Consider the following 13,852-nt stretch of genomic DNA (forward strand, 5'->3'; position numbering starts at 1 on the left):
TTGTTGCACCCATAATCATTCGTTATTTGTATAATATTGAAGTCACTTCCATTATGTGAGAAACCAATTAATTTCAACTTGTTTGAAATTCCTATTTTGACATGTCTATTTCTTTTAGAATATTTCCACTTGATTCCCTCTTATGGGGTGTTGCAATAACCTTGCGATCAATTGCAAGTCAAATCAATCGCAACTTTGCATTTCATTGCTAATCTCCTTGAAAGGAGTGTAATCTGATTGGCTACAGCTACAATCGATCTATCGATTGTAAAATTACAACCGGATATTTGCAATTGATTGCAAATATGTCCTTGCAACACCCCCCTAGACATACTTCTTTCTAGACTGGTATACTTTCCAGACACACAACTCATTTCGAAAATTGAATTAAAAAGACGTTTGACAAATCATTTACAATACTAATGGAAATACATTTTATTTACAATTCAATACAATGTAATCCACAGTAGAATATCATTTTGTAGATTTTTTTTTCTTCAATTGTATTTTATCTTGGGCAAACATTTAAAAATATACTTTTAAAACAAAAACTGGAAGCCTTTTCAGCAAAAAATCTATTTCCCACCCATTCCTAAAGGTACACATATGTGTGTAACCCCTGGAAATTTCTTTCCAAACAAAAATGTGAGTTATGCCACGAATTAGTACAATTTGAAAATAAGACATTCATGATTGTGATTATAAATATTTCACAAGAAATAAAGAGATGATTACATAAGAGAAATTATGCTGTCAAGGCTGAATAGTAATGATTTATCAATCAAGATGTATATACAATTTCACGAAATATTTCTCAGAAATGAGCAGAGTTTGTTCAGCCATTGCCAATTTTTCAAGTGTATGGCTCAAACTAAACAGAATTCAGAAAAAGAAAATATTCATATATGATTTTTATTTATGTACAGTTATCTACAGAAGTTTACATAAATCGAGAGAATTAGAAAAGAATGAAAGCAAAGAGAAGCGAAAAAGTGAAACAAATAATTTTTCCTAACTTTACACTTTTGAATGAGATTCAATAAGGCACTATTCTTTCTTTGATTAATGAATCAATTAATTGAACATAATACTGCACACCTTATGCTGACACCATACAACAATAGCTTCCTGATCAAATCAATAAAACCCCAATAAAAACAAGCTCCAACAACTTACTAATATGCCTCTAAAGATAGACATTTTAAAAATCCTAAAAAACATTTGAAAATAATAAAACTCCTGTTGAAATCAATATAACACAAATAAAATGAAACCAATCATTTTCTAATACACCTCTAAAAACAGACCTTTTAAAAGAAATAAAATGACATTTGAAAATAAAAACATTTATCATAAAGTACAACTATTGTAGGAAATTCCCAGATAAGTGTTGGTCTCAGTAATTTTTTTTTTAATATTCACCAAATTATCAAATTTCATTTACATAATGAACAAATGATACAGGTAACTTTACTTATTTATCATGATTATTATAAATAACATATATACGGTTATAACACCACCCAAGGAATGAACTATCAGATCAACAAAATCCCTCTTTTTTTCTAACAAAAAAAATAATTTAGAAAATAGGCATCTGTGACCTGCACACGCCTTGCAAGTCGCAACTTACATTAGACATATTTAATTTTAAATAACAAAAACTCTGCCTAGTGACTAGACCATTAATAACACAAACAGGGGCATACATATATCTAACTTCTTTTTTAATATAAGTTGTAACCAGGGGCGGACCGTGACCCGGAGGAGACAAAGCATTGGAGGGGCACAGCATTGTTCACAAACAATACAGTGCCCCTCCAATGCTTTGTCCCCTCCGGGTCACGGTCCGCCACTGGTTGTAACAGACAGAAAAAGGCAGTTTACTTGTTTTGGCAATTAATACACAGGGTTACTCTTTTATGACTGTTTCATGCAATAGTTCTTATGAATATTCATAATACTTCTTATAAATATTCATAATTAACTAATTAATATTCATAATTAACTCATTTCCTAGTCACTCATGAATAAACATTCATAACACATTCCATTCAGCTGTTGTTTGGCACAAGAAGATAAAAGAAGAATGGACTTTCCACTATTAATAAAAAAAGAACTGAAAAAATATCCTCAAAATTAAGGGTAAAAAAGGGAAATTAAACATTAAAATAAGAACATGATATCTGTTCACATCTAGAGAAAAAAAATGTCATGAAATGATTAGTCTCATTTTCACGGACTATTTGTTATAAGCTACAGAAATCCTGGCGTCTGGTTGGCTCAGACCAACATTGTCAGTGAAAATCACTAAAAATTTGTTTTATGAAATGCTCCCCTGGAAATAAAGAGCACAACCCTGAATTCTCCTAAAAAAGATGAAAAACGAAAACAAATAAATATGAATATATATATATACTTATTTATCTACAAATTCTACATCATACTACCATCCATTATCTCTTAGTGTTAAGAAAAAAAAAATTAAAAATAATCAGTTCTTCTATGACTGAATATTAAGCACCATGGCATAAATAATAAATTAAATGCTGAGCCAAAGGGAGCTGATACTCGTACTTTAAAGGTAAATGCTAGTTTTGGTAACGATATCAAAATGAGTTCGTACAGAATCCAATGAAATGACCACTAAAGTGTCTGTTTGTATAAATAAAATGCATGTGCCAAAGGATTCTGGAAGAAATTGTGTAATTGCTGAGAAATCAGCAAATAAGCACGGGATTCGGGTAGGGCGTCGGGCCCGACGCCCTGAGCAATAATTATACATTGTCCCACGTGCGCTTATCTGTGTTGGGGATTTTCGGTGTGAACATTTTTCAGCGTAGATTTCAAGATTTCACAAAGTCCAGTTAATGTAACTGTACCAGATCTAGATCCTCGATGATATACTTGCAATTAAGCCTTGTTTTACAGACTTTCTCATGAAATCAGTGTTAACTGCAACTACTGGAATTTCTCTTTAAGTGTTTTGAATCTTTGAAGCTATGTTCATATCATAATTATTGACCATTCCAAAAACTTTGTGGATAATTTGTACGTCAAATTTGCTGATTTTTAAAGTCCCAAAGGATTCAACTTGTGCAGATACACCTGCATATTCTATCCAACATCTATCTGCTATATAATGACTTTCTGATTTGCCATTATTAAAAATCTTACAAACCTTGGTTCGGGGAAAACTATTCCTCAGACAAATCTTGAGGCCGGCAGCATTACAATAATAATAATAATAATAAAAACAGCTTTTCAACCGCTAAGTTTCTAAATGTCTATTATGATAGGTATGTTTTTTTTTACATCTAACAAACCTGAATATTAACATCATAACGATGCACACAAAATTACTATTAGAATTAATTAACGAGCCATGATCCTTAAGTAATATTTTACCGTTCATTTAATGTTCGATACTCACTTGGAATACATAATCATTAATACTTATTGACCAAGAAATCATTTCTCAGTTTTGGACCAGAGATCATTTCTCAGTTTTCATTTCAATGGCCGTGATTGCCAATAATACATAATTCATGTAATTTCAATTCCATTATTTATATCACATATACATACTTTATGAAGATTCATATAATCTTCTTAATTACATACGACAAGGCACAAGTTATATTTTTTTATCCATACCCATTTGAATAGTCACTTACTGTCTTCCTTGGAAATAAATTATTATTCTGTTTTCAGATTGGAGCAATTAATTGAAACATCATCACCCTCCTTTATTTATATTCACAAATAAACAATTCTGTGAATTAAATAGATATTATCAAACATTTACAGGCAGTGGCTGATCTTACTAGATAAACTAGACGTTTTAGCATTCCTATTACAAGGGCAACTCCATCCAACACTAACGTGGCACGGCGCAGGTTCTTGGTTCAAAACCCAGTCTGGGCCTGAACCACACGTCGAGTCAAGGAGACATGGCTGCCTACCATTCACAACCTCAAGTCGCAAAATTGGCTCACCCCCAAGCAAGCGCTCATTTTCAAGTTTCCTGCGTGGCTAGATGGCGGCCAAAATTCAAGCTCCCTTAAAACAACCAAGTTTAACGGGGTATACAGTCTTTAAACATAATTAGCTGTATTTCATTGTTCAATGGTCTTTAAACTTCACCTGTGTGAAGTGCTTGGACAATGCGGACACACCTTAATTGGATTGAGAATAAAGCAGACGTCCTTTCTAATTTGTATTCTATTAAAATGCCAGCAAACAAAGAATATACGCCTAATGCTTATTCTGGAAGCTCAAAAGAAGGGTGAGAGATAACTCTTAATGGTAGCAGTAACAGTTTGGCCGATCTAATCCAACCTACACAATCTCCAGCTTTCGGATAAACATTACACCAACAGCCTACCCATTATCTCATCTCTATAAAACGATGTTAACTTATTTAAATCGATAAATGACGTAGCGAGGTATCATGTTTTTTACATAGGCTAGATAACGAGAATGTTTGGTTCATGCAGGAGAAATGTTGGTTCACTTGTTAGAGGAGCGGTTGATGAGGGCCATGGTATCGACAGGAATGATCTTGGCTTCCATATCAGGGTGCATGATGTAGGCCTCGTAGCCGGTCTCTTCGCTCTCCACACCAGCGACCTCCGACCTCTGCCCCGTCATCATGGCGGCAGCCATCTTGGCAAAGCTCGGGGCTTCCGGGGCTATGTTGTCCAGGAGGGCGTGGCTATCGTCATGGTAATGATGATCAATGCCAGCGAAGGCATCTTCTTCGTCTTGGTATGAGAGGAGGGTACGAGATGAGCGTACTGTAAGGAATAAGGATGAAAGTAAAAATAAAATTGGCTTTTTAGAACCTTATCTTTCCTTATCTATCCAACTTCCATAAAACCTGTTCTTTTCACACGGCTTACATCTGAGTATTTTGCATTTATTTGAATTCTCGATATTTGAGGTTATGCTAAACCAGCTTTAACAGCATAATCCAAATCATCATTTCACCAAAACTATGAGTTTCCTTACAATTCAAGTCACGACCAGAATTGGTCATTATCTTATCTCTTTCTTTTTCCCTTTGTCCTTCTCTTTCCTTCCTCCTCCTCCCCTTCTTTCCCTAATCTAAACGAAATAACTGCCATAACTTACTAGAGTTGGTAGCATAGGGGTCTTCGTCGTCTGAACCGTACGCTGGCTTGGGGCCGTACATCCTGAAAATCTGGTCCGGCTGGTCATCGTCATTGTCGCCATGGAAACTGGGGGCGGAGTACTGAATGTTGTTACCATAGGGACCAAAGAATGGGTGTGGCATGTCGTTGGGCGGGGATGAAGAGAAGATCTTGGGAAGGTGTTGGTTACTGCTCAAGAATGAATGGGGAGTCCAGGATCCGAGGAAGACTGCAAAACATAAAACTAAAACCTGCAAAGACAAAAATGGAAAGAAATTTGTTGGTCAATTAAATGCAAACCTCTAAGAGATGAATACATGGGCAATTCAAATTTACTATGTTTGTCTTTTGAGACAAACAGATGCCATCATCATCAGATTCCTATGAACCTTTTTGTACATTCAATGGCATCAGCACCCACTTTAATTTGTTTTATTGATATTCATGAACTGCTAAAGCCATGATAACTTGAGAGTATGAACAATAAAATAACAGAAAACTAATTTCAGGAAGGTAAAAAATAACAAAAAACAAAGAAACATGTAAGAGAGTCGGGATTTAAATATTTATGAAACAGTCCATCTGCAACTTTCGAATATAATGAAACGCATGAAATACAAGTTTATTGTAATGAAAATAGATCAATGGTTGAACATGTACTAAAAGTAATTTTTTATTTCTACTGAATGTTTATTTTCTAAATGGTGGTTTTGCAGAAACTTAATGGCCTGAATTCACAAAGGTTTTTAAGAACCCACACTTGAGTTTATGCAGAATTCCTGTATAAATTACGCTTATTTTACCGCATATATTAAAAATTACAATGCTGATGCGCGCTTTAGTCACAGTGCGCCAAATTGACGCCTGTTACCGTGGTTATATACGCTATTTTATTCATGAGTCCTCTGTTCTGAATTATGAGTTCACTCTCCAAACAGTGGACTCATGAATAAAACAGCGTATCTCACCATGGTAACAGGGTCAATATGGTGCACTGTGACAAAAGCGCGCATCAGCTTTAGACATTTTTTTTATACACACGCACAATACGAGCTAAATTAAGCATAATTTATACAGGAAATCTGCATAAACCATGGATTCAACCGTGGGTTTTCAAAACCTCCTTTGTAAATTGGGCCAAAGTATTCCATCACCTTTCTACAAACAGCATAAACTTAGAACCCTAAAGCATCACTTTATTTTGAGAAGCCTGACTCAAAGGCAAAGGCAAAAGAATGGTGTGGAAGAAAAAATGCCAAGATACTATATAATGAAAACAATCACTATTTGTATCAATCATGACAAGAGTGAATGAGTAGAGATAAATGGTAGGGTGTAGGGACGGGAGGTTGGCGGAAGGGGACGGATGAGGTATAGGGTGTATCAACAATCATGAATTTAGGAAATTTCACAGCATTTGCAATGTTTCAATGTTAAATATGGCAGAGATTTTGCTGAAAATAGAAGAGACACCGCATTTCCCACAGGACAAGTTTAAATAACAAAAAAAATATGAAAGATAAAGGAAAGACCACAAAAATATAATAGGAGAGCCCAGAAAGGTGAAATATCGGATCGTTGTGCCAAATTAAGAATTGTTAGAATGTTGGTTTGCTGTAGATTAACAAAGATGCAATGGAGGAATTAAACATTTTGGCCAAGATGCATTTATTTATAATCAATCTATCATTGAGTTATCGAATATGAGTATTACCAGGTATATGTATGTTGTATGTCAGAGTTTCAATTAAGAAGATGCAATCACGATTTTTTTTTTCTTCATTTCTGCCATCAAATAGTATTTTTTTGACAAGGCACATGGGTTATCTACAAAAATTGCTCAAATGTTAAATTCTAAATTTTGCAAAACCTTGAATAATTTTAACTAAAGATATTTGCAACTTGAAAGTGAAAAAGTAATGCTCAGTCACCCGTTGAATGTGCACATGTTCTTTTGAATATTCAAATGAGGCAAGCATGGTATGAAAAGTGGTAGCAGAAGCCATGATTTAAATGAGATTTAAAAAAAAATTAGGTTTCGAAGAGATTTTAAACCCCACCTGTGCCTTGTCCTAAATATCGTTGATTGCACTAAAATGCCCTATAGAGGGCCTCCTTCATCATCTCAATCTCTTGGTATTGCACTGTCTCTGGCTGTGGTGGCGGGACTCGGTAGGGGGCTGTCATGTGGGGGCGGTGTGCGTATGATACATGATCGGGCGGGTGAACGAGCGGGCGGGCAGGCCATGGGGAGGTGATAAGCAAGCATGGAAGGAGAGGGAAGGGGAGGGGGGAAATAAAATGGACACAAAAAACAGCACAATAAATAATAAAGTCACACACACAGACACGATAATATGTGTCATGATTGCTACGTGCATTTGCGATGACTGATCAATGTTATCGATAAAGTTCACTTGTATGTGCGAGAAAATTTATCGTTTGTAAAATGTGTTAGCTATATATATAAAATATGGACTAAATATACTATTAGTTCATTCAATGAAGATAAAAATAGTATCAATACACTACAATACTGCACTATCAAATCAAAACTACAAGCACAGCTGCACAGCAAATTGCTTTCATTTAACAATAATTTCAGTTAAACCTTTTTTTTTTCAAAAGCAATGTCATTGGGGGATCAATAATGTTTTAAAATAACAGTATCCTAAAAATAAACATGATATCGCTTTCATTACAAAATAATATCTGTTAAGCATTTCTTCTACAGCATCACTAAAAAACAGATGTTTATATTAACATGTACCCTAAAAATAAACATGAAACTAGAACAGAAAGGGACATAAAAACTTAATTTTAAAAGACAGACAAAAGAAACTTGGGAGATATGTATCACATTTCAAAAGAAGGAGTATAACTATTTATTTTAATGTGATTTCTGTTCAGAAAAGGGTTTGTTAATCATAAATCGAAACTGATTATTTATTAAAACTCCAACCAGCTTAGAACTAAATGGTCAATGTCTAAGCATGGAGATATTATTGTGTTAAAGTGTTCGGGAGTCTTGAATAGTCTTATGTAATTCATAAACACAGCAATAAAATTTTACAGTATGTTGTTCGAAATATGTTCTGGGGAGGTGTATTTTTCATTTTCATCTATTACGTTGCTGGTAGGCGGTAGACTCTTTGTCTCCCTTATACTAGACGCCATACAACAATCCTTGATCATTTCCAAGAATTGGTATGTGTTAATTTTACAAGCTTGCCATCTCTATTGCATTTCAAATAATCATGACCAATTAGCTCTCTGAATTTGAGGGAGGGGAGAAGAGAGGGGTAGCCACTGAGGGGTGTCAGGGGGTGGGATGAGTTCTGCAAGGTGGGGGGAGGGACTGGGGGTGGGGTCAAGTTCAGTGAGGGAGGGGAGAAGGGGGTGAGGAGGCTCTGAGGGTGGGGGAGTGGGTAACGAGGGAAAGAGCCATAAGACTTCAGAGTGGGGCTTATCATGGAAGCTCATATTGTGGATGGCTTTCATTTTTTTTCTCCAAATTTTGAGAATTTCCTGCAATGTTTCCTAACCCTAAGGGTAAACACAAAGTTGTGGATGCTAATTAACCGATTCCTCCCAATTTTTCTGAGATCTATTTATGATACAAGCATGGCCATGCTACTCATTATCATCATGGTTAAATGAATTTAACCTTAAAAAAGAATGTCCACAAATGGATTGAGTCAAGAAAGTTTGCCAATAATCATGAATGCCATGCAAGTGGAAATCAATTTGCATTGCGAATTTAGCTTCAGCTTATTATCTGATGCTAATCCATTATGAATTAATCTGATGTTAATCTTACCATGAGGCAAGTACCGGTCTGAGTTGAATGAGCCTTGATTGGCTTGGAGATCTTGTTGACGATAGACTGAAGTTTGGAGAGCTGCGAGACAAGTGATTGGTTGGTGTTTTCCAGGTTCTCGACTTTGCGTTTTAGTTCCGTGTTCTCGCTCGTGTATGAATCCATCCTGCGAGGTTAAGTGGAGAAGATAATTATTGATTTCACATAATTAAAAAAAAAAGATAATTATTGATTTCTTCTTGCAACCCGTAGCTGTTTAGAGAGTTGTGAGATATGTATGAAAAAGTTGTAATCTTCACTTGATAACAATGATGGCCCAACACCCCTACCCCCCATAAAAATAAACACTTCGACAACATATGTTTGGAAACTTTTTCAGGGTTGTAAGTGGTCACAAATAAAAAGATCTGAAAAAAGCTGAAGAGTTTTGAAAAAAGTCTGAAATAGAAAGAGCTCTTTTTGTACAGAGAAAAGCCCAAAATAAGCTGAAATTAAGCTGAAAAAGAAAAAAAATCGGAAATCAGCTAAAAATCTGAACACCCCTGTCTTTACAAAATGTCTCCCAGGGAGAGGAGAAAGATACACAGAATGGAACATTACTATCATTATTAGAATTGTCCTTTTTTTATTGGGATAGAAATCGTTTATGTTATTGTAAAGTTGTAAACACATAGAGTTTGGACACCTGCATTTTTTTTCTTTTGTTTTCAGATAATTTAAGGAAATTACTTTTCTCACCTTTTCTCCAAAGCTTCCAGATATTCCTTCTTCTTCCGTCTACTTTCCTGAGCCGAGATCTAGAAGGGGATCAGCACAAGAATGTAATAATTTTTGTGGTTCTTATTCTAAAAAAAATTATTTCCTGATTTAGAAAAGAACCACACCAGAGTTTTGCTGTATCCCTAATCGTAAACCCATCACTGGGGTCTGTGCCCTGATGAAACTATGGTAACTTTGCTATTTCAGAGTGTTTACCATGGTAACGAGGCTTGGCAGAAAATCAAAACTAAGGTTTCATCGACAGCTGCCATAATGGCAAAGCTTCACGAATCTTTTAATAGCTAGGCCATTTGCCTTTCATCTCATACCAATGGGGAAAATCAAGATGACAAAATGTAGTGTAAATATATCAGTTGATCATCTGTAAGAATGACTATCAGTCCATGTCATACCAAATAATAATTGGACCCAAAAGAGCTTATACCTGATAGCATGGTGACACAACATTTGCCCCAGACTTTATTTCATCAAAGACACAAGGTAAGGGTTGCAAGAGTTTTATGTCGGGTTTAGGATAAGGAATAGTATTAAATCCAGGGTCAAAATTGGTCATTCTCTTGGTGTGTGGAATTTACAGCAGAGCAAATGTCGCCAGAGCAAATGTCATGGAGCAAATAGAATATAAAGCCAGTTCGTAGTTCCATTATACGCATGATCAGAAGGTTCTGCGCATGATCAGAGGAAGGTCATTGGTAATAAAGTGACATGGTGTTGCAAATTTTAATGAGATAGCACCAACTTTGGTGACTTGACAGTTCATTTATTTTTTACAATTGTGTTTTTCATTTGCATCCACAACAAACAAAGATGCATCCACAAACGACTGGTGTTTCACAGTTTGCCAAGTATATTGTACAGCATACTATGTGCATTCAAAGTAGAAAGGCAACAAATACCTTCTTGGAGTGTTCATTGGTGTGCTATTCGAGTCACCATGTATAATTTAATTTCCCCATCCTACTATGTAAGGCACGCATATGTTATATCTTACTTTGAAATCTGCCTATCATAATGAAAGAAATGAAAGGTCATTTGACCAAAATTTTCCATGATGTAACTACGAACTGGTCTATAACCACAGGAGGAATACACTTGTGGGTAGTAGCCCAGTTTGTACTCTCCAATGAGGCTGCCATGTGGTTCAAACACAAACCCAAATTTATGCTGTCATTAATCATTATGCCCTACTCAACATCCGCTACATCACTGATTTATGCTTCATTTGTCATTCTTTTGAAGATCAAGAAGGCTTCATAAATTTCAGGCTTACTCTGTAAACTGATCAGATAGGATTGAAAACAGCAAAAATTTATGGACAGTCCTTCCCCTTCGACCTTATGACAATGTATTCCATTTTCATACAACATAAAACTACAGTATGTCCCACAGAAAAGAAAACCTGTTTTAATACAATCATCAAATATACATATATACAAAATTTCATACCATAAATAGTGAAGTGTCAACTCTTTTCTTTGATTTGAGACCAAATATCTAGCGAATTGCTTGCGCATGGCAGATCACAGATACTAAGGCCTTTCACTAATAATTTGCACAGATAACTCCGCTGTAAATCTCTGCTCACCACTCAGCGATTTAGTGTAAGAAGAAACTTTCAATGAGTTCCTTTTTTCAGAGGGGGGGGGGGGGGCAGGGAGTGGTCAATCACCCTTTGCCCAGATTCTCGTGCAATATTTTTGTTTTCACTTCCAGGGGACATATGGCTTTGCCTCCTCACCTTGTTCTTGATTTTCCTGCGGACTTTCTTGAGGGATTTCTCTTCAGCCTTGGTGAGGGGTAGTTTGGTCGGGATTGGGTAGCCTTCCTGTCTCAGGGTTCTCTTCTCTTCCTCCGTCAGGTGTAAGGGTCCAGTTTGGGGCAGTTTCTAAAAGAAAATATTACAAAGTTTGTGGGGATTGTTATGTATTTTCTGTAGATCTGGCTATTTGTTGTCAATTGGATGTTCATCTTTTTTTAGATTGAGTGCCCTTCAATGGCTATTTATTTTTTAGATTGGTAGATTTTTATTGCTGGAGTTTTAATAGTGGGGCATTTTATCATCATCACAACTTGCATTATTCTTTAAAATACCACTAGTGTCATGAAGAAGCAATCACCATTAGCATCACCATCATTATTGTCATCACAACTATCATTATCATAACCATCTTTATCAACATCACCATCATCATCATCACCATCATCACATCACCATCATCACCATCACAATCATCACCATCACAATCATCATCACCACCATCATCACCATCATCATCAACACCATCATCATCATAATCCTCATCATCGACATATTTACCTGGATGTTGGTGAAGAGCTGAGGAGAGACGGTTCGGCAGATTGATCTCTTGGCAGGTTGGATGGGTAAGGCACGGGGTGACGAGGGCGTGGACCTCTGTGGGCTCTCGCTCCCGTCGCTGTCGCTGGCAGTACTACCTGGTGGTGTTGGTGGCATCGGATGATTGGTATCCAGTCCTGGTGATAAAAAAAAAAAAAACAGTATTATTTTGAGGTCTTGGAAATGTCACGCATTAGCTTTGTGTGTGTGACTGTGACCTCTGGTATGGTCCAGTGTAACAACTGGTAGAGTACAAGCAACCATGCACATCGATTAAAACTCCCATAAGTTGAAACTATGCTGAAGTTAAAGTTATTTACAAGATACCAGTCTCCAACCATCAATTAATTTGTTTTGTTGTGCAAGTTAAATTTTGTTAAAAGCTGTTTATTAAAAAATAACCATGCCCTGATCTTCCAAACATTCGCCCTCCCCCTCTCAACCTTCCTCCATTCCTTCTCTCCGTCACTCTCCCCTCTCCATCCTGCCTCCGTCCTTTCGACCACACCCCTCTCCCCCTCCCTTCTCATATTCCTCTTGTCAATGTTTCATGATACATACCATTATCCACATTCATCATCGTCACCAATTCCAGCTTGATCTTTGAGCCTTCCTGCTTCTGCTGCAAGGTGGCGAGGGTCGGTTTCAGTTCTCCGTTCCTGGTCAGTGATGTCCGATTGGCAGTGGTCAAGATGGATTTGGCGCCGGTCAGCTTGTCCATGAGTAGATAGCCGGTGGTCAAGCCGGCGGGCGTGGTGGTGGTGGTGTGCTGGTCTGACGAGAGTAGGGAGATTTGCTGGTGGTCCTCGGTCTCAGGGGAAACGGGAAGCATGTCATCCAGGCCTTCGGGATCGTAGTTGCTGTCCAAATCATCTGATAGATTCATAGAGGAAGACAATAAATATACATGTACATTGAAATATTGGAAAAAATCTTTAAAAAAGGGACATGGGTCTAATATCCTCAAGCAAAGGTTAATATAGTTTTGCCTTTAATAGTAACCTGAACTATGTTGAGCCCTTTCTGGATCCCTCAAAAGGTCTGATCAGGAAGAATTATAGAATCATCACTTTTTTAGCATTTTTTAAAAATTTTCATCAAAATCTTTTATCTGTGATTGATGCTGATCAATTTTTCACAAAGCATTGCTTTTATGTTTGCACTGTTCAACTTTAAGACTGGTAAAAAAATTCATTAAAATGTAATCAAAGCTTGAACTACTACTTTGAAAATCATGAAGTGACAATTAAATAAACCCTTATAAATCAAATCTCTTCCTACCTTCTTGCTTAATCTCCTTCATCATGGGCGAATTGGGTTCACTCATCATGGAGTAGCTGTGCTCGTCGGTGATGTGGGGCGGCGACGGATCGATGGATTCTCCCGATACCATCTTGTCGGAGGAGAGCAGCGGGTCATCGTCAAACAGGTAATCGTACTCATAGTAGCTGGAGGAAGACAAGCCATCAAGGTGGTCGGTCATCGGCTGCAGGTCAAAGGTCAAGAAGAGATTTTACGATTAGATTTTCAACAGCAAGGAATAAAATGGTAAAAAAATTCTTGTCATTATGTTATGATGTTTTCAAATCATAATGTTGAGTAGCAATACTTATTACTAGTACATGTATGCCATCAAGGTGGTCGGTCATCGGCTGGAGGTTAAAGGTCAAGAGATATTACAGTTAGATTTTCAACAGCAAGGAATACGATGGTAAAAAAAAATGGATCTTGTCATTGTGT

At 36.6% G+C, this 13,852-nt stretch overlaps 1 protein-coding gene across 1 annotated transcript; it reads right to left on the reverse strand.

The window, feature by feature from the left end:
* Positions 1-3,365: 3,365 nt before the first annotated feature.
* Positions 3,366-13,618, reverse strand: LOC121405833 (cyclic AMP-responsive element-binding protein 3-like protein 2). The gene is made up of 8 exons (XM_041596800.1): positions 13,394-13,618; positions 12,674-12,985; positions 12,074-12,249; positions 11,495-11,641; positions 9,715-9,773; positions 8,977-9,142; positions 5,137-5,407; positions 3,366-4,799 (listed from the first exon to the last, which is right to left on the reverse strand). Exons 1-8 carry the CDS (start codon positions 13,593-13,595, stop codon positions 4,513-4,515), a joined length of 1,620 nt encoding a protein of 539 aa, XP_041452734.1. The 5' UTR covers positions 13,596-13,618; the 3' UTR covers positions 3,366-4,512.
* Between the last annotated feature and the right edge of the window lie 234 nt (positions 13,619-13,852).

Source organism: Lytechinus variegatus, chromosome 19, assembly GCF_018143015.1.
Source record: "Lytechinus variegatus isolate NC3 chromosome 19, Lvar_3.0, whole genome shotgun sequence".
Taxonomy (NCBI): Eukaryota; Metazoa; Echinodermata; class Echinoidea; order Temnopleuroida; family Toxopneustidae; genus Lytechinus; species Lytechinus variegatus.

Excerpts from the sequence above, each read along its gene's own strand:
- LOC121405833 (XM_041596800.1), bottom strand. The coding sequence starts at position 13,595 with ATGACCGACCACCTTGATGGCTTGTCTTCCTCCAGCTACTATGAGTAC. Across the intron at positions 9,143-9,714 it reads CTGGAAGCTTTGGAGAAAAG|GATGGATTCATACACGAGCG; the intron begins GTGAGAAAAGTA and ends TTAACCTCGCAG. Across the intron at positions 5,408-8,976 it reads AGACCGGTACTTGCCTCATG|GTTTTAGTTTTATGTTTTGC; the intron begins GTAAGATTAACA and ends TTGTCTTTGCAG.